The following is a 22,280-nucleotide window of genomic DNA, read 5'->3' on the forward strand; positions in this document are numbered from 1 at the left end:
AGACGACACACAATTAATCTTCTCCTTTCCCCCTTCTGATAACCAGGTGGCGAATCGCATCTCTGCATGTCTGGCAGACATATCAGTGTGGATGACGGATCACCACCTCAAGTTGAACCTCGGCAAGACGGAGCTGCTCTTCCTCCCGAGGAAGGACTGCCCGTTCCACGATCTCGCCATCACGTTTGACAACTCCATTGTGTCCTTCTCCCAGAGTGCTAAGAGCCTTGGCGTGACCCTGGACAACACCCTGTCGTTCTCCGCTAACATCAAGGCGGTGACCCGATCCTGTAGGTTCATGCTCTACAACATTCGCAGAGTACGACCCTGCCTTACACAGGAAGCGGCACAGGTCCTAATCCAGGCACTTGTCATCTCCCGTCTGGATTACTGCAACTCGCTGTTGGCTGGGCTCCCTGCCTGTGCCATTAAACCCCTACAACTCATCCAGAACGCCGCAGCCCGTCTGGTGTTCAACCTTCCCAAGTTTTCTCACGTCACCCCGCTCCTCCGCATACTCCACTGGCTTCCAGTTGAAGCTCGCATCTGCTACAAGACCATGGTGCTTGCCTACGGAGCTGTGAGGGGAACAGCACCTCAGTACCTTCGGGCTCTGATCAGTCCCTACACCCAAACAAGGGCACTGCATTCATCCACCTCTGGCCTGCTGGCCCCCCTACCTCTGCGGAAGCACAGTTCCCGCTCAGCCCAGTCAAAACTGTTCGCTGCTCTGGCACCCCAATGGTGGAACAAGCTCCCTGACGACGCCAGGACAGCGGAGTCAATCACCATCTTCCGGAGACACCTGAAACCCCACCTCTTTAAGGAATACCTGGAGTAGGATAAAGTAATCCTTCTAACCCCCCCCCCCCAAAAAAGTGTGTTTTTATATAGATGTACTATTGTAAAGTGGTTGTTCCACTGGATATCATAAGGTGAATGCACCAATTTGTAAGTCGCTCTGGATAAGAGCGTCTGCTAAATGACGTAAATGTAAACGTAAATGTAAATGGTTTAGAATATAGTATATACATATGAGATGAGTAATGTAGGATATGTAAACATTATTAAAGTGCCGTTATTTAAAGTGACTATTGATACCTTTATTAAATCCATTTATTAAAGTGGCCAGAGATTTGAGTCTGTATGTTGGCAGCAGCCTTTATGTTAGTGATGGGTGTTTAACAGTCTGATGGCCTTGAGATAGAAGCTGTTTTTCAGTCTCTCGTTCCCAGCTTTGCACCTGTATTGACCTTGTCTTCAGGATGATAGCGGGGTGAACAGGCATTGGCTCGGGTGGTTATTGTCCTTGATGATGTTTTTGACCTTTCTGTGACATCGGGTGCTGTAGGTGTCCTGGAGGGCAGATAGTTTACCCCTGTGATGCGTTGTGCAGACCGCACCACCCTCTGAAGAGCCTTACGGTTGAGGGCGGAGCAGGTGCTGTACCAGGCAGTGATACAGCCCGACAGGATGCTTTCAATTGTGCATCTGTAAAAGTTTGTTTAAGGTGACAAGCCAAATTTCTTCAGCCTCATGAGGTGTCTGTGTGGATGAACCATTTCAGTTTGTCCGTGATGTGTACGCCAATGAACTTAAAAATGTCCCACTTTCTCCACTCATGTCCCATCGATGTGGATGCGGGGGGTGCTCCCTCTGCTGTTTCCTGAAGTCCACGATCATCTCCTTTGTTTTGTTGATGTTGAGTGAGAGGTTGTTTTCCTGACACCACACTACGAGGGCCCTCACCTCCTCCCTGTAGGCCATCTCGCCATTGTTGGTAATCAAGCCTTCCACTGTCGTCTGCAAACTTGATGATTGAGTTGGAAATGTGCATGGCCATGCGGTCATGGGTGAACAGGGAGTACAGGAGAGGGCTGAGAATGCACCATTGTAGGGCCCCAGTGTTGAGGATCAGCGGGTGGAGATGTTTCCTACCTTCACCACCTGGGGGCGGCCCGTCAGAAAGTCCAGGACCCAGTTGCACAGGGCGGGGTCGAGATCCAGGGTCTCGAGCGTAATGACGAGTTTGGAGGGTACTATGGTGTTAAATGCTGAGCTGTAGTCAATGAACAGCATTCTTACATAGGTATTCCTCTTGTCCAGATGGTATAGGGCAGTGTGCAGTGTGATGGCAATTGCATCGTCTGTGGACCTATTGGGGCGATAAGCAAATTGAAGTGAGTCTGGGGTATCAGATAGGATGGAGGTGATATGATCCTTGACTAGTCTTTCAAAGCACTTCATAATGACAGAAGTGAGTGCTATGGGGCGATAGTAATTTAGTTCAGTTACCTTAGCTTTCTTGGGAACATGAACAATGGTTGCCATCTTGAAGCATGTGGGGACAGCAGACTTGGATAGGAATTGATTGAATATGTCTGTAAACACACCAGCTAGCTGGTCTGCGCATGCTCCAAGGACGCGGCTAGGGATGCCGTCTGGGCTGGCAGCCTTGCGAGGGTTAACACGTTTAAACGTTTTACTCACATTGGTCATGGAGAAGGAGAGCCCAAAGGGTTTGGTCGTGGGCCGTGTCAGTGGCACTGTATTGTCCTCAAAGCGAGCAAAGAAGTTGTTTAATTTGTCTGGGAGCAAGACATCTATGTCTGCGATGGGGCTGGTTTTCTTTTGGTAATCCCTGATTGACTGTAGACCCTGCCACATACGTCTCGTGTTTGAGCCGTTGAATTGAGACTCTACTTTGTCTCTATATTGACACTTTGCTTGTTTGATTGCCTTGCAGAGGGAATAACTACACTGTTTGTATTCGGTCATGTTTCAAGTCGCCTTGCCATGATTAAAAGTGATGGTTCATGCTTTCAGTTTTGAGTTAATGCTGTCACCAATCCACGTTTCTGGTTAGGGAAGGTTTTAATAGTCACAGTGGGTACGACATCTCCGATGCACTTGCTAATAAACTCGCTCATCGAGTCAGCGTATACATCAATGTTATTGTCTGAGGCTACCCGGAACATATCCCAGTCCACGTGATCGAAGCAATCTTGAAGCGTGGAATCCGATTGGTCAGACCAGCGTTGGATAGACCTGAGCATGGGTGTTTCCTATTTTAGTTTCTGCCTATTTGATGGAAGCAACAAAATGGAGTCATGGTCAGATTTCCCAAAGGGAGGGCGGGGGAGGGATTTGTATGCATCGCAGAAGTTAGAGTAGCAATGGTCCAGAATGCTACCAGCTTGTGTCACGCATTCAATATGCTGATAGAATTTAGGAAGCCTTGTTCTCAGATTATGCAGCCTCGGGATATATGGTTTCCAGTTTACATAGAGTCCAGTGAAGTTCTTTCAGGGGTGTCGAGGTATCTGCTTGGGGGCATATACACGGCTGTGACTATAATCAAAGAGAATTCTCTTGGGAGATAATGCGGTCGGTATTTGATTGTAAGGAATTCTAGGTCAGGTGAACAAAAGGACTTGAGTTCATGTATGTTGTTATGATTACACCATAAGTCGTTAATCATAAGGTATACACCCCCATCCTTCTTCTTACTAGAGAGATGTTTGTTTGTCGGCGCAATGCATGAAGAAACCGGGTGGCTGTACCGACTCTGACAACATATCCACAGTGAGTCATGTTTCTGTGAAACAGAGAATGTTACAATCTCTGATGTCTCAAAGGAAAGCAACTTGTGCCCTAATTTCTTCCACCTTGTTGTCTAGAGATTGGACATTGGCGAGAAATATGTTCGGAAGTGGTGGATGGCGTGCTCGCCTTCTAAGTCTGACCAGTCTGACCACATACAGCCGGGAAGAACTATTGGGTATAGATGATCTAGTCTATCTATACCAAAACCCACTGCCAAGGCAAGCAGTGTAATGCCCAAACATGTAGTATTGCAACATACTGTATCTCTAAGTCCAGGAGTTTTTCCTTAGCTGACCAGGAAAAACTCATGACCTCAAGTATAACCACTAACTAGGGCCCAAAGCATTTCCAGGTCAGGTCACATGGTGTGGAAAACAACCACCATCACATCAATACTATGTGAGAACCCTCTACTTCAGACTGGATGGAAAGAGACTGTCCCGTCTATGCCAATGGCAGTAACAAATGACTGAAGTTACTTTAATGGCATTAAGTAATATGAAAACACAGTTAGGTCCTAAACGCCAAGGACGTATTGGCTATTACATAGAGAGCCTTGCTTTAAGGCAAATAGGGATTGATCTGGCCAATCAACATTGCCATTACTAAGCAGTTGGCTGTGTGTGTGTGTGTGTGAGTGAGTGAGTGAGTGAGTGAGTGAGTGAGTGAGTGAGTGAGTGAGTGAGTGAGAGAGAGAGAGAATGGGGATAGGGAGAACTGGACTCTCATTGTCTTTAAGATTAGCAGAACAGTGCAGTAGAGAGGTTCAACCTCATAATCACACTCTGGTCCCACCGCATAGCTGTGTGTTGTGTGGGATGGGGTGTGTGAGGGTTAATGTGTGTATATGTGTGTGTGAGACAGAGTGTATATACATGTATTGACTGTGTGTTTGCATGTGTGCGTACACATTTGTGAGTGTGTGTTTGGGTTGAGATGTGTGTGTAACTGGAATAAATCTGTAAAATAGTTAACAGTTCCTGGGTTAGAGGTGGAAAAAGAGAGGTGGAAAAAGTATTCAATTGTCATACTTGAGTAAAAGTAAAGATAACTTAATAGAAAATGACCCAACTAAAAGTGGAAGTCCACCAGTAAAATACTACTTGAGTAAAAGAATAAAAGTATTTGGTTTTAAATATGCTTATGTATCAAAATTAAATGGAATTGCTCAAATGTACTTAAGTATAAAAAGTAAAAGTACAATTATAAACCATTTCAAATTCCTTATATTAAGCAGTGAGTCCGCCAGATCAGAGGCAGTACGGATCACCAGGGATGTTTTCTTGATAAGTGTGTAAATTGAACAACTTTCCTGTCAAAATGTAACGGGTACTTTTGGGTGTCAGGGGAACTGTATGGTGTAAAAAGTACATACTTTTCTTTAGGAATGTAGTAAAGTAACAGTTGGCAAAAATATAAATATTAAACTACAGATACCCCAAAAAACAACTTAAGTAGTACTTTAAAGTATTTTTCCTTAAGTACTTTACACTACTGGTTATCCCTGTAAATCAACAGCACCCCAGAGGCAGGTCCAGTGGCCTTGTCAACACACGGTCCCATCAATACATTTCCGCATACACACACTTGACAAACAAACACACACACACACACACACACACGACCGCACCCTACAAAGTAAAAACTCAGCAGGGAAAGGACCACTGAAGTCAAGGCTGAGAGAGAGAGCAAGAGAGACACAGATAGAGAGAGACACAGCTGCATGTGAGCGCCCACATTTTTCAGCATGTTTTTACAAAAAGATACGATTTAGAGTTAGATAAACTTGGATTTTTTGGCAGGGACATATACAGGATGCTACCCTACACAACATAACCTTCACTCCAAATCAAAACTCCAAACCAACAACCTGATTTTGGACGGAATTACCTGGAAGGCTTCCTACTACCTACTAGGATTATTATTTCCAAGCTATACAGAAAATGCTCTGGCAAACAAACATCAGAAACCTGAAAACACCATCTAACCCGGAACTGAGTGAGTAATGTTTAGTTGGAAGCAATTTTATATTTTCAAAAGCCAAGAAGAAAAATACATTACAATGATATATTTTACTTTATAAGGACTGAATGATAATGCTACCAAGCTTGCTAGGACAAAGAGATACAACTTCAATTATCACTGATGTGTGAAGCGAGAGGTGTCAAGGCCCTTGAGCCAAACAATGGCAGGAGAGTCGCACAGCCTACCCCACTCAAATTCAGAGGCCTTTGAAGACCCCTCCCGCTGTTCAGAGATTACAATACAGTACCCTGTGTACGTCAAAAATTATACGGCACGAAAAGAGTACAAAACGAAGCTCCTTATGGAAAATCAAGAGACACTTTTTGCTGACTATTATAAAAATGTGAACATAAGCAACTTAATCTTCTACACAGACCGTCCCCTGGCATGGTGCAGAGCTATATTAACACACTACCCCTCTGTTAAGGGGGGGGGGGGTGTTACCGATGGGTGGAAACTCAGGATATTAGACAATGAGGACTGAGTTAGCCAATGTGAACTTGTAAAAATCTGGAACAGCAATGGTACCTACATCCAGACCACAGCACCACCATCCACATCCACACCCCAACCAATCAACACCCCACTCCAAGTCAACCATGCCCACACCCCATTTAGGCCCCCTCAGATCAGACCTATGCCCCTGCTGCCCACCCCATGCCCCCCACTCCTGCAAAGAGGGCCTCAACATGGAAGTCACACATATGCCAAGGCCTTAAGCAGGAAAACAGGCCCATCCCCAACTCTTCACTAGCCCAAGCCAATGGCATGTGCCAGATGCTCAGCAGGCTCTACTCACACTTACTGGCCTGAGGCAAAACCACACGACCAACAACATTGGACACTTTATGGAACACAAAGCCTTCACTATCTCATCCTGGAATATCCAAGGCCTGAGGTCATCTGCTTTTGGCCTAAAGAGCAGGAACCTACAGCCATTGTCATCCTACAGGAAACATGGTATAGAGGAGACAGACCCACTGGTTGCCCTCTAGGTTACAGAGAGCTGATAGTCCCATCCACCAAACTACCAGTTGTGAAACAGGGAAGGGACTCAGGGGGTATGCTAATTTGGTATAGAGCAGACCTAACTCAGTCCATTAAATTTATCAAAACAGGCACATTTGACATTTGACAGTTAACTTAACAGAGAAAAATGTCCTCCAGTGTGCTACCTATATCACCCCACTAGAATCCACATACCTTAATGAAGACAGCTTCTCCATCCTGGAGGGGGAAATCAATCATTTCCAGGCCCAGGGACATGTACTAGTCTGTGGTGACCAAAATGCCAGAACCGGACAAGAATCTGACACCCTCAGCTCAAAGAGGGACAAACACCGACCTGCATGTGACAGCATTCACTCCCTCATATGACCCCCTAGGTCCATCTATGACAACATAACCAACAAAAACAAGTCACAACTCCTGCAGCTCTGTTGGACGCTGGGTATGTACATAGTCAATGGTAGGCTTCGAGTGGACTCCTATGGTAGGTACACATATAGCTCATCTCTTGGCAGTAGTACTGTAAACTACTTTATCACTGACCTCAACCCAGAGTCTCTCAGAGCGTTCACAGTCAGCCCACTGACACCACTATCAGATGACAGCAAAATCACAGTCTACTTGAACAGAGCAATACTCAACCATGAGGCATCAAAGCCGAAGGAAGTGAATAATATTAAGAAATGCTATAGATGGAAGGAAAGTAGTGTGGAAACTTACCAAAAACAATTAGGCAACAACAAATTAAATCTGTTTTAGACAACTTGTTGGACAAAACGTTTCACTGTAATAGTGAAGGTGTAAACTTGGCAGTAGAAAACCTAAACAGTGTATTTGACCTCTCAGCTTCCCTATCAAATCATTTTCTTTTTTTACAGAAAACAGAAGAAAATGAACAACAATGACAAATGGTTTGATGAAGAATGCAAAAACCTAAAAAAACTCATTAAGAAACCTATCCAACCAAAAACAAAGACACCCAGACAACCTGAGTCTACGCCTTCACTATGGTGAATCAATAAAACAATACAGAAATACACCACGGAAAAAGGAACAGCACGTCAGAAATCAGCTTAATGTAATTTAAGAATCCATAGACTCTAACCACTTCTGGGATAATTGGAAAACACTAAACAAACAACACGAAGAGTTACCTATCCTGATTTATGGGTAAACCACTTCTTCAATCTTTTTGGCCCTATAACAAAGAACAAACAGCAAAAACATATACATGATCAAATACAAATCTTACAATCAACTATTAAAGCTTTGACTATGTACAGACTCAGTGAGCATAGCCTTGCTATTGAGAGGCAGACCTGGCTCTCAAGAGAAGACAGACTACGTGCACACTGCCCACAAAATGAGGTGGAAACTGAGCTGCACTTCCTAACCTCCTGCCAAATTTATGACTGTATTAGAGACACATATTTCCCTCAGATTACAGAAATCCACAAAGAATTCGAAAACAAACCCAATTTTGATAAACTCCCATATCTACTGGGTGAAATAGCACAGTGTGCCATCACAGCAGCAAGATGTGATACCACACTGTTGCCACAAGAAAAGGGCAACCAGTGAAGAACAAACATCAATGTAAATACAACCTGTATTTATGTTTATCTATTTTCCTTTTTGTACTTTAACTATTTGCACATTTGTTACAACACTGTATACAGTCATTATATGAGTATAATGTTTACTGTTCATTTTTGTTGTTAATTTCACTTTTGTTTATTGTCTATTTCACTTGCTTTGGCATATGTTTCCCATGCCAATAAAGCCCTTAAATTGAATTAATAGAGAGAGAACAAGAGCGAGTGAGAGAGAGAGACAGAGAGAGATAGAGACAGAGAGGGTGAGAGAGACAGAGAGATAGAGACAGAGAGGGTGAGAGAGACAGAGAGAGAGAGAGAGACACACAAATAGCCATAATATTATATTTAAAATGTCTCTATTTCTTTGGAGCTTTTGTGAGTGTAATGTTTACTGTTCATTTTATATTGCCTATTTCACTTTTGTTTATGATCTATTTCATTTACTTTGGCAATGTAAACATATGGAAGAGGGATAAAGGGAGAGAAGGCAAGACAGAAAAAGAGAGAGATAGAGAGAGACAGAGATAAACCAAGAACACGACCTGGCATGGTTGCCCAGTGAAGCAGATGCAATATTCTATTTCTCAGATGTTTTCCAAATACAGGAGGCCCAAGCCTTTTGTTAGCCCTCCCTCCCTTCCTCCCATGTCAGTCCAGGTCTCCAGAGTGTTGCCTAGCCCTGTTAGTATTTGCAGACAGCTGCTGGCTTCTTCAGCCAGAAGGTACTATAACTCACCCAGACACACAGTCAGTCCTGCCAGGCCATCTACACTAGAGGCTTGATATACTTGGTTGTTCAGATGTAAACACTGAATTAGAGAGGTGCACGTGTGTATGTGTGTGACACATGCTTACGTGTGCGTGCACACCTGGTTGTGTGTGTGTGTGTGTGTGTGTGTGTGTGTAAGTGCGTCTTTGTCACTCACAAGTCTTGACTGCCCCCGTTCCAGACCCTTGACACCCGTCCTCATCGTCGCAGTCTCCACTACCGTCCTCTGTGTCTCCGCTACCCAGCTCCCCCCAGGACTCTCTCTGGCCCAGCCCCGGCAGCATGTCCTGGATCTCCTGGTGGAGAGAGACACATAACATAGATAGAGTTATGATGAATAAACACCCAGTTATTGCAATGCAAATAGTTTGGGTTGCCATTTGATTAGCTGTTCAGGAGTCTTATTGCTTGGCGCTCCGGTACCGCTTGCCGTGCGGTAGCAGTCAATGACTAGGGTGGCTGGAGTTAATTTTTAGGGCCTTCCTCTGACACCGCCTGGTATAGAGGTCCTGGATGGCAGGAAGCTTGTACTGGAAGCTTGTACCCCGTCTATGAGAATTGGGGCATGCTCGGTACTCCTTTTCCTGTAGTCCACGATCATCTACTTTGTCTTGATCACGTTGAGGGAGAGGTTGTTCCTCCTCCCGATAGGCTGTCTCATTGTTGTCAGTGATCAGGGCTATCACTGTTGTGTCATCAGCAAACTTAATGATGGTGTTGGAGTCGTGCCTGGCCGTGCAGTCATGAGTGAACAGCCACATCATAACCCAATGGGAGTAAATCAGTCAGAAGCATTAGAGCGATATCATATTGGCTCTGGTTCATTTCGCCCCCATAGTGTAACCCTTCACTCCCCAGTGTGTGACAGCGTCAGCGGGCCAAGGTGCTGCTAGCGACAGCCCTCTGCTCTGGAGGACGCAGAGGGTCTTCAAATTGACCGTGTGTGTGTGGCCCTTAGGTTCATTTCCCTGACACATCATGGCAGATGATGGTGGTGAGGTGAAGCACAACGATTGGCGTGTGTGTGTGTGGGGGGGGGGGGTTATAAAAAGAGAAGTAGGCTGAAGACGAGAAAATCTAATAAAATAAAAATGTATTTGTCACATGCGCCGAATACAACAAGTGTAGACCTTACCATGAAAATGCTTACTTACAAGCCCTTAACCAACAGTGCAGTTCAAGAAGAGTTAAGAAAATATTTACCAAATAAACGAAAGTAAAAAATAAAATAACACAATAACATAACAATAATGAGGCTATATACAGGGGGTACCGGTACCGAGTCAGTCAGCGGGGGTACAGGTTAGTTGAGGTCATTTGTACATGTAGGTGGGGGTGAAGTGACTATACATAGATAATAAACAGCGAGTAGCAGCAGTGTACAAAAGGGAGGGGGGGGGTCAATGTAATAGTCCGGTGGCCATTTGATTAATTGTTCAGCAGTCTTATGGCTTGGTGGTAGAAGCTGTTAAGGAGCCTTTTGGTCCTAGACTTGGCGCTCCGGTATCGCTTGCCGTGCGGTAGCACAGAAAACAGTCACTCACTAGGGTGACGGGAGTCTCTGACAATTTTATGGTCTTTCCTCTGACACCGCCTATTATATAGGTCCTGGATGGCAGGAAGCTTGGCCCCAGTGATGTACTGGGCCATCCGCATCACCCTCTGTAGCGCCTTGCGGTCGGATGCCAAGCAGTTACCATACCAAGTGGCGATACAGACAGATGCTCTCAATGGTGCAGCTGTAGAACTTTGAGGAACTGAGGGCCCATGACAAATCCTTTCAATCTCCTGAGGGGGAAGAGGCGTTGTCGTTCCTTCTTTTCGACAGTGCCAGGTCACTTACCTCCTTCCTATAGGCTATCTCATTGTCATCGGTGATCAGGCCTACCACAGTTGTGTCATCAGCAAACTTAATGATGGTGTTGGAGTCGTGCGCGGCCACGTAGTTGTGGGTGAACAGGGCGTACAGGAGGGGACTGAGCACGCACCCTGAGGGGCCCCCATGTTGAGGGTCAGCATGGAGGATGTGTTGTTGCCTATCCTCAGCACCTGGGGCCGGCCCGTTAGGAAGTCCAGGATCCAGTTGCAGAGGGAGGTGTTTAGTCTTTGGGTCCTGAGCTTAGTAATGAGCGTGGAGGGCACTATGGTTTTGAACGCTGAGCTGTAGTCAATGAACAGCATTCTCACATAGGTTTTCCTCTTATCCAGGTGTGGAGTGCAATAGAGATAGCGTCATCTGTGGATCTATTGGGGTGGTATGCGAATTGGAGTGGGTCCAGGGTGTCTGGGATGATCGTGCTGATGTGAGCTATGTTACCTTAGTGTTCTTGGGCACAGGGACTATGGTGGTCTGCTTGAAACATGTTGGTATTACACACTCAGACAGCGAGGTTGAAAATGTCAGTGAAGACACTTGCCAGTTGGTCAGCGCATGCTCGGAGTACACGTCCTGGTAATCCGTCTGGCCCTGCAGCCTTGTGAATGTTAACCTGTTTAAAACTCTTCCTCACATCGTGCATAGAGAGCGAGATCACACAGTCATCTGGGAATAGCTGGTGCTCTCATGCTTGGCTCTGTGTTGCTTGCCTCGATGTGAGCATAGAAGGTATTTAGCTGGTCGGAGAAGTACCGGATCGTGTCACTAAGCAGCTCGCTGCTGGAATTCCCTTCGTAATCGGTGATAGTTTACAAGCCCTGCCACATCCGACGAGTATCAGAGCCCACATAGTAGGATTCAGTCTTAGTCCTGTATTGACGCTTTGCATGTTTGTTGGCTCGTCGGAGCAGGATTTCTTATAAGCGTCCAGATTAGCGTGCTGCTCCTTGAAAGAGGCAGCTCTAGCCTTATACTATAGTGTGGATGTTGCCTGTAATCAATGGCTTCTGGTTGGGATATGTACGTATGGTCACTGTGGGGAGGACGTCGTCGATGCCCTTATTAATGAAGCCGGTGACTGATGTGGTAAACTCCTCATTGTTATCGGATGAATCCCGGGAACATATTCCAGCCTGTGCACAACACTGTTCAGCCTAAAGTGTGTTTGAGTGTGTGTGTGTTATAACACTGTCCGGCCCAGTCGTCTTTAACCTTTCTGGGAAGGGGGTTCCGCTAACGGAACACCTGGCCTACAGCCAGTGAAATTGCAGGGAGCCAAATTCAAACAACAGAAATCTCATAATTAAAATTCCTCAAACATACAAGTATTATACACCATTTTAAAGATAAACTTCTCGTTAATCCCATCATAAACATTGATATAAGATACAAGTGTTATACATACGATTAAAGATACACTTCTTGTTAATCCAGCCGCTGTGTCCAATTTCAAAAAGGATTTACGGTGAAAGCACACCATGCGATTATGTGAGGTCAGCGCCTAGCCACAGAAAACCATACAGCCATTTTCCAACCAAGGAGAGGTATCACAAAAGTCAGAAATAGCATTAAAATGAATCACTTACCTTTGATGATCTTCATCTGATGGCACTCCCAGGTCTCCATGTTAGACAGTAAATGTTCGTTTTGTTCGATAAAGTTCATCTTTATGTCCAAATACCTCCTTTTTGTTTGCGCGTTTAGTCCAGTAATCCAAATGCACAAAGCACGGGCACAAAGTCTAGACGAAGTCAGAAAGGTTCCATTTGAGTTCATAGAAACATGTCAAACGATGTTTCTAATCAATCCTTAGGGTGTTTTTATCATAAATATTCAATAATGTTTCAAGCAGACAATACTGTTTTCATTAGAAAGGAAAGGGATTGGAGCTCGCGCTCATGGCCACGCGTGTGACTAAACTAAAGGCTTTCACCTGGGCCATCTGCTTGGAGTGCTCTTATTCGCTCCCCTTTCACAATAGAAGCCTGAAACAACTTCTAAAGACTGTTGACATCTAGTGGAAGCCTTAGGAAGTGCAATCTGACCCCACAGACACTGGATATTCGATAGGCATTCACTTGAAAACTACAAAGCTCAGAATTCCCACTTCCTGGTTGGATTTTTCTCAGGTTTTCACCTGCCATATGAGTTCTGTTATACTCAGACATTATTTTAACAGTTTTGGAAACTTTAGAGTTTTCTATCCAAATCTACTAATTATATGCATATTCTAGCTTCTGGGTCTGAGTAACAGGCAGTTTACTCTGGGCACGCTTTTTATCCTGTCAAGATCGTCGTAAGAACTGGACCAAGGCGCAGCGTACGTAGCGTTCCACATCTTTATTATAAAGTGAAACTTCAGCAAATACAAAACAATAAGCGAACAAACGAAACATTCTGGAATGCTCACAGGCAACTACACAAAAACAAAACAACAAGATCCCACAAAACACAGTGGGGAAATGGCTGCCTAAATATGATCCCCAATCAGAGACAACAATAAACGGCTGCCTCTGATTGGGAACCATACCAGGCCAACATAGAAATAAAACAACCTAGATTACCCACTCTTGTCACACCCCGCCCTAACCAACATAGAGAATAAAAAGCTCTCTGTGGTCAGGGTGTGACACATCCAAACTTCCCAATGCTGCCCCCTATCCCTAAAGAGTTAAAGCCCCCTTAATTAACAAGAAAATTGATTAAATTAATTAAACGCCATCGCTGTGGCAATGACTCGTTAACTGGCGGCTTTCCTAAGCGGTTTGTGTGTGTTTGTTCATTGTTATTGTATGCCTGGTTGTTTATTACCTTTACAATCTCAATGGAGCAGTAGTGGTTTGAAAAGCAAATTGCTGTAACGTTTATTGTGATGTAGCAGCTATGTGGAGGCAAGGCCGGGCTGACTGTGTGTGTGAGAAATACTCTAGTAAACTATTTCAATAATGGGATTCTATAGTGGCCTTTTTATATTATAGTATTGACTGGATAGGCTTCCCTCTGCCTGCCTATCTGGCCTGTTCTGAGGAGGGACTGTGTATGTACTAGAAGGTAGAAGTTGATGCCCATGACATCAGTTTGCTGCCCACAATGCCCAGTTTGATGCCAACTAGTTCCCAGACTTCCTCAGACTTTATAGGGCCAGGAGTTTTACCTGACCACGTGATCTGACTGGGCAAACTCCAGTCCCTTCTCATGTGGGAATAATTCCACTTCATGTCTGGGTTCCCTGTGTAGCTATTATAGTTGGAATAAAACAAGAACTGGTGCTAGGCGAAACAAGAACTGGTGCTAGGCGAAACAAGAACTGGTGCTAGGCAAAACAAGAACTTGTGCTAGGCAAAACAAGAACTGGTGCTAGGAGTTGTGGTGCTACGTTCCAAACGACAGGAAACAATTTCCCCTCTGGCGATTGATCAATAAAGATGATTAGATTCAACGCCACTGTTAAGGACGGATAGGAAATAGAGGGCTTACTTCCTGTCTCATGTCATCAACAATAAGTTGAAAAGTACTATACCACAAATACAAATTTCCAGATTGGTCATGATGTAAGGAGCACCTAGGTAGAGCACCAATAGGCGTCAGAGGAATCAAAGCGCAATTGTCTGATTGGTCAAGTGGGGCCAGACGGAGAAATGCACCCTGGGAAAGGACTGTACGCCACATGGCGAGCATGAGATCACACACACACACAGAGATCCTCATGCTTAGCTTTAGACCCTTAGATCACATGCCAAACGGCGGCAGGATCTCCAACATGGGCTCTGTTCTGCTCTGTTCCAACATGTTTCTCCCTGCTCTTGTCCTTGGCATTTCAGACAACGCTCCAGTAGTTCTGATCTAGGTTCAAGTTGGCTGTGGACGCACTTTACCGTTCGCGCTTTACCTTTCTTGCTGTTATGTATGCAGCCTTCTCAATCTCTGAGTCTCAAATGACACCCTTTTCCCTATCTAGTGTACTCGACCAGGGCCCATAGGGCTGTGGTCAAAAGTAGTGACCTACACAGGGAATAGGGTGCTATTAAGGATACAGACCATGTAGGGCATAGGACAGAGCAATATTACGAGAATGTTATGAATTAATCAGTTATGAGGATGTTGTGAGTTGGGGAGAGATACTGTACAGTCAGAGCAGTGGCTGTGTTCATCTGTCTGATCCAAGTGACTCACTTGTTATGATGCGTTTGTACTGTTTAGATCTTGGCTGTGGGTTTGACTCTTGGTGATGGCTCATCCCATGTAGTCCACAAGCTAAAGGATAGGAAGCCATTTTAAAGTATTGAGACACAGCCTTGTTGCTCTGCACTCCACCATGGCTACCATGACACCACCCCCCCCCCCCACCCTTCCATCCCTCTCTCTCAATTTCCATCCCTGTTTTCTCCAGGAACATTCCGGAGGAGTGTGTGCGTGTTTATCCTACTCACACTGAAGACAGTGTTTCCAGGAGTTACCAATCCCCTAAATAGTGAGGGGGAGAGATGCTGACAGAGAAAGATGCTGACTCACTGTGTGTCTGTGTGCGTGTGTCTCTGTGTGCGTGCGTGTGTGTGTGTGTGCATGTGTGTGTGTAAACCACTCCAAAGCACCCCAGCAGGGGGATAAAGACACACATTCCAGTCTTATATGAGAATATTGATATTGTGACCAGGCTCAGCGGGTAGGAGGGCAAAGCAGGGCCGTGTGGTACTATTTCACAGAAAGGGGATAGAGAGCAACACTGGGAGGGGTTACCCACCCCACATCACAGGGTCAATGGCAGAGCAGGGAGCCAGCCAGTAGTTGTACAGATATCCTGTAGTCATGACTGGTATTTTAACAGTGTGTGAGTGATCTGCCCACAGAATGAGTGTGTGTGTGTGTGTGTGTGTGTGTGTGTGACAGAACCGCCTTGACAACTTAAGCATCCTCACCTCATCAGGGCAGGGTCCGTCAAAGAAACAGGTGGGAGAAAGAGAGGAGAGCGGAAACTAAAGTGACAGTAACAGACCCTGAAAAAGTCTGCAGAAGTAATTTCTTCCCTTGCTTCCTCTCGTCCCTCATCTATTTTCACGTTCTCTCAATTTTCTCAGTGACAGATTCTATTTTTCTGACGCCACTGTAACCAGGACAAAAAAGAAAATGTGTGCGTATGTGTCTGTGTGTGTATGGAAAGTGGCCACAGCGTCTCTGTCTGTGTCTCGAAACCTGACCAGAGACAGCAGGCCAAATATAATCATATTTTCCGTGTGTGTGTGTGTGAGAGAGAGAGAGAGAGAGCATGTGATTAGATTTCTGGTTTGGCTCAGTGGATTAATTATGTGTAATACACTGTAATATGGCCAGAGAGCCACCAGGGACAATTTAACACCGCTACAGTAGAAAGACTTGGAGCAGGGGCAGTGTGTATGAAGGGTCTCAGAGCAGGAGTGCTGATCTAGGATCAGTCCATGTGTTTTTATTTATTGAAATCTCAAAGGCCAAAAATGGTCCTTAAATCAGCACTCCTACTCAGATGTTTGATACATTCGGCCCCAGAGGATAGAAGAGGGAAGCTACGGATGATTTATGTACCCACAGTAGTATGAGGGCCCAGATTGGACATTTTGCCAGGACACCGGGGTTAACACCCCTACTCTTGGGACAGGTTTCATAGGATCTTTAGTAACCACAGAAAATGAAGACATTTAGGGCCTGTTTCCCAGACATGGATTAAACTGAAATTCTCCAATGAACATGCTTTTCAGCCCAGGACTAAGATTAATGTGTGTGAGAAAGCACCCCTTTAAAGATTTCCATTTGAAGGTTTAATGTCCCATCTGAAGTAGGGCAGTGTCCCCGTTCCCATCATTTTCCTGGGGCATTGGGGTCTCCTTAGACCAGAGTGAACAGTTCCACCTACAGACCCTCCCTCCCTCCAATACCACTTCCAGCTGCATCTGGTCTGAGTGATCTCCCATCCAGGCTCTGCCCAGGCACAACTCTGCTTAGCTTCAGAGGCAACCCAGTGGTTGGGATGGCATCTGTTTGTAAAGATTACCCAGATCATGAGTCTCCCCTGGCACGAGGACTGCAGTCCTACTCCATCTCTTTGAAGAGCAATGGAGAGCTGCTCCACTTGAATCATCTGGTCTAAACCAGTCCCAGTAGTGTCCTGAACGCTAAAGACTGTTTAAAGGCCATGACATCACATTGGGCCATGCCTGTGAGTCATATGTCATAAGCACTTCAGGGAGGATGTCACCTCAGACCTTCTCAATGGTTGGGACATGTCGTTGACTGTCACAGTGGAGATTTGGTGGCTGTGCCTCTAAGTGTGTGTGTGTGTATGTTTAAAGTTTTAATGTCACATACAGTGAAATACCTTTCTTGCTAGCTCTAAACTCAATAATGTTTTATTTTACCTTTATTTAACTAGGCAACCACTAGAATACCCTGCCACCCCAATATCAATGTTGTAGAAAAAAGAAATAAACAAATAAGCTATGTATATACAGGGTCAGTTAGTTCCAATACCATATTTACAATGTGCAGGGATACTGGAGTGAAAGAGATATGTATAGGGGTAAGGTGACTAGGCATCAGAATATTCAATAAACATAGTAGCAGCAGCGTACAGTATATGATGATTGTATGTGAGTGTGTATGCAGAGTCAGTATAAATGTGTGTGGTGCATGTTGTGTGTGTGTGTGTTGAAGTGCCAGTGTGCGTTAGTGTGTAGAGTCCTGTGAGTGTGCATATAAATACAAGGGTCAGCTCAGATAGTCCGTGTAGACATTTGTGTGCTTGCTAGTGTGTGTGTGAGTGCGTATGTGTGTGTGACTGTGTGTGTGTGTGCGCGTGTGTGCGTGAGTGTGTGTGTCCCATATGTGTGTGACTGTGTGTGTGTGTGCGCGCGTGCGCGCGCGCGCGTGCGTGTGTGCGTGTGTGTGTGTGTGTGTGTGTGTGTGTGTGTGTGTGTGTGTGTGTGTGTGTGTGTGTGTGTGTGTATGTGACTGTGTGTATGTGACTGTGTGTGTGTGTGTGTGTGTATGATAATAACACATGCTCTGCTCTCTGCTGTCCTCAGCAGGCTTTAGATTTCAGACCTGACTTCAAACAGAGCGTCGGTATTCCCTGAGGCCGGGATTCCAAGGGGCCCTTGACATGGAATACCGCCGGGCGGTCACTGAGGGGGTGAGGTGGGGAGGGATGGGGGGACAGTGGGGTTATGGTCGCCCCTCTGGGTGTCTCCTATTCAGACCCTAGGAAGGCTGGGAATACCAAGAGGATCTGGCTCTTTGCTTTTATCTCTATGCCTTTTAGAAATGTGGCTTGATATATTGCTCTGTGTGGGGGTGGGGGGGATAAACGTGTGTGTGTCTGTATCTGTGTGTGTGTGAGTGTCTGTGTGTGTGTGTCTGTATGTATGTGTGTGTGTGTCTGTGTGTGTGTGTGAACTTTGCTAGCTCGCGTGATGAGCAAGCTTTCCTGACACCTGAAGATTTGCGCAGGTGACCTGGGGTCAGTCAAACAAGTGTATGTTTATGTGTATCTCCCTCTTCATCCGTTTCCATCAATCCCTCTCTCCTAATCGCTCTATACCTTTCCATCAATCCCTCTCTCCCAATCGCTCTATACCTTTCCATCAATCCCTCTCTCCCAATCGCTCTATACCTTTCCATCAATCCCTCTCTCCCAATCGCTCTATACCTTTCCATCAATCCCTCTCTCCCAATCGCTCTATACCTTTCCATCAATCCCTCTCTCCCAATCGCTCTATACCTTTCCATCAATCCCTCTCTCCCAATAGCTCTATACCTTTCCATCAATCCCTCTCTCCCAATCGCTCTATACCTTTCCATCAATCCCTCTCTCCCAATCGCTCTATACCTTTCCATCAATCCCTCTCTCCCAATCGCTCTATACCTTTCCATCAATCCCTCTCTCCCAATCGCTCTATACCTTTCCATCAATCCCTCTCTCCTAATCGCTCTATACCTTTCCATCAATACCTCTCTCCCAATCGCTCTATGCCTTTCTATGTCTAAGTAGCATTAAATAACCACAGATGGCAAACCTCACACTAGACCAAACCGCTTATATAACTGAGATGTTAATGATTCTAAATATCAGACACAGACCAGTGAAATCTGGATATATTTTGATATATTTTGATATGAAGTGCTGATGCCCTCACTGCTATTTGCCTATTCATGAATCCAAAACCCACACAAGCCTCTCTCAATACACACTGTACCACCACCTACCTGCTGCTCTGAGCAACAGAATATAAACTGAATGAGAATTAAATATACGCACATCCCAAAAGTTAAGGTGTTGGAACAGACAAAATAAATACAAAGAAACAAAGGAGGACCCTAATATACTCCAACTGTGGTTTATTAAAACACAGGGAGTGAAACATTGTCCAGTTCCGCGTCTCCAATAACCCACAGCGGGGGGGTACATCCGAGATGCAGATATTTTTCAGAGACCTTTTAACTCCCAGTACCTCTCCAGTTGTAAAAGGAGTCAGTGAAAGTCTCATATGATCCCCTGTGGGGCTGCAGTGTTTCAGAAGCACCAGATGTACAGTAAAAGATAGCTCAATCATCAAGAGGAAAGAATCTGTCCCCCCTTTCGACTGGCTGACAGCACAACTACGGTCTATTTGTCTCATCTCGGGCCTCAGGCGTTTGGGTTTACTGTAATAAAATGTTTCATAGCAACACAGTCATTTACTGTAGCAGATGCTTTTGTTCTGTCAGGGTTAACTATGTTTACTGTAATAAAATGTTTAATAATAATAATACAGTTATTTACTGTAGCAGATGCTTTTGTTCAGTCAGTCAGGGTTAACTATGTTTACTGTAATAAAATGTTAATAACAATACAGTAATTTACTGTGGCAGATGCTTTTGTTCAGTCAGTCAGGGTTAACTATGTTTACTGTAATAAAATGTTAATAACAATACAGTAATTTACTGTGGCAGATGCTTTTGTTCAGTCAGTGTGACCTAGGGTTAACTGTTTACTGTAATACAATGTTTAATAACAATACAGTAATTTACTGTGGCAGATGCTGAAGTTCTGTCAGTCTGGGTTAACTATGTTAACTGTAATAACATGTTTAATAACAATACAGCCATTTACTGTAGGAAATGCTTTTGTTCAGTCAGTCTGGGTTAAAAATGTTTACTGTAATAAAATGTTTAATAATAATACAGTAATTTACTGTAGCAGATGCTTTTGTTCAGTCAGGGTTAACTATGTTTACTGTAATAAAATGTTTAATAACAATACAGTAATTTACTGTGGCAGATGCTGTTGTTCTGTCAGTCTGGGTTAACTATGTTAACTGTAATAAAATGTTTAATAACAATACAGTCATTTACTGTAGCAGATGCTTTTGTTCAGTCAGTCAGGGTTAACTATGTTTAGCTTATACATGTACAGCATGTGGGCCATGCAGCAATTAAAGGCAAAACGATGGTGGTATTGCAAGCACCATGTTCCAATCAACTGTACAACTACATGACAAAATATCTGTGATATGTTACAGTGAGTACAGATCCAATAGAGAGTAGGCCAGGCTAACAGGCCTCTCCCTATCGTGTCAGAACCTTGGAGCCAATACACTGACCTATCCCATCGTTACATTCCAGTCCATCTCACTAAGCACTGCTTTCATCAACCTCACTCATCTCATCTCTTCACTGTCTGTGTGTCTGTGTGTCTGTGTGTCTGTGTGTCTGTGTGTCTGTGTGTCTGTGTGTCTGTGTGTGCAGGAAGGGAGACACATTAACATTGTAATGCTGCAATAGGGGGACAGACAGAGCATTGTGAATGCATCTCCACCCGAAAACATCTGGGCTGGTGGTCTGCAATCAGAACTCGCCTTGTCAGAGCTCCTTCCAGTAGACATGAGCTGTATTTACTGTCAGAGCAGAAGGGAGGAGAGAGGGATGAGAAGTGAGAGGGAAGAGAAGAGGAGATGATCCTCAGAGAGAGAGGGGGGAGGGCTGGAGTCGGCGAGACTTTTCATGGACCTTTTTATGTGGGGTCAGGAGATTAGAAGGCTTAGAGCTCGTCTCTGCCGCCGCGGACGCTCCTCCGAGAGAACGTGTGGTGTGTGTAAAAGAGAGTGAATGGCACAGTGTGTGTGTGATAGTGTGTAATAGTGTATGATGGTGTGTGTACGTGCGTGTGCGTTCCTACACACCCCATAGTACGTTACAATTTCTACCCCCCCTCCCTTCCCCGGGTCATGGCAGTGCCAGTGTAACACTAAACTCTTGTATGGAGTATGTCAATATGTGTATCAGTACCCTGGTGCCAGCAGTCCCCCTGTCATACCAACTCTGTGGGCTCTACTAGGAGAATGTCATGTGGCTGTATGGAGGTTAAAGACACTGTCACTTCACAGCACCACGCTGTACAATCTTCTTAACACGCACACAAACACGTACGCAGGCGCACACACACACACACACACACACACACACACACACACACACACACACACACACACACACACACGACAACAGACCCCTTGGGGTCTTATGATAATTACTCGCACATCTCAGATATGTACAAGCTTGTAAAAGTCAGTGTGTGTGTGTGTTTTTGTGTGTGTGTGTGTGTGTGTGTCTGTGTGAAAACAAGTGTGCTCCATTCCCTAATTTGTGTGTTTCCCGCTCCAGCATGAGTGTGTGTATGTGCTTGCGTGTGTGTGTGTTGTGTGCAGACGCACGTGTGTCTGTTCCCCCATCTTCTGTGTGTTTATCCAGTGAATCCTGGAAAGCGGCTATGGGCAGATTAAACAGTTTGCCACTCTGGGTGACCCTGTCTCTGCTCTTATCTGAAGTAAACACTGAAGCCCAGCACCCCTCTCTCTATCTCTCCTTTTCTCTCACTATCAAGGTATAATTGAATATCTTTAAATGTCAACAGCATCACGTCTCCATTATGGGTTGCCATGGCAACATCCTCTCACCACCCCAGAATGCATTGCAGGAGGAAGTCACCATTGTCAATCAGAGGAGACATCAGTGATCTCTCAGCAACAGGAGGATGGACAGACAAGTAGAGAGACAGAAAGGAAGAACAAGAGAGAGAAAGAATGAGAGAAGGGAAGAGAGGGAGAGATGATGGATGGTAAGGAAAAGGAACATAGAGAGTGAGAGAAAAGATAGAGATGGGTGTAACACAGACGAGGAGAGAGAAAGAGAGCGTCAGAAAGAGAATGAGAAAGGAGGGGACAAAGTGAGGGAGGGAGAAAGAGATAAAAAGAGATGGCCAGTGTGAGTACTATCTGAGGGTATAATATGCAGGGCCACAAAAGGCAGCAGTGAAACAGAATCTGTCCCCTCAAATGGCCCCTAGGGACCCCTGGGCAATAGGCTTTTATACCCGGGCCCTTTCAGGACCTAA

The 22,280-nt window shown here is 45.0% G+C and overlaps 1 protein-coding gene across 1 annotated transcript in view; it reads right to left on the reverse strand.

Moving 5' to 3' along the window:
- LOC115169192 (glypican-5-like) overlaps positions 1-22,280 on the reverse strand; it is a 177,453-nt gene that overhangs the window by 41,668 nt on the left and 113,505 nt on the right. The window contains exon 10 of the mRNA XM_029724678.1: positions 9,164-9,302. Within this exon, the coding sequence (XP_029580538.1) occupies positions 9,164-9,302 (139 nt within the window). The remainder of the gene's footprint in view (positions 1-9,163; positions 9,303-22,280) is intronic.

The sequence above is a fragment of the Salmo trutta genome, chromosome 31 (assembly GCF_901001165.1).
Source record: "Salmo trutta chromosome 31, fSalTru1.1, whole genome shotgun sequence".
In the NCBI taxonomy this organism is placed as follows: domain Eukaryota; kingdom Metazoa; phylum Chordata; class Actinopteri; order Salmoniformes; family Salmonidae; genus Salmo; species Salmo trutta.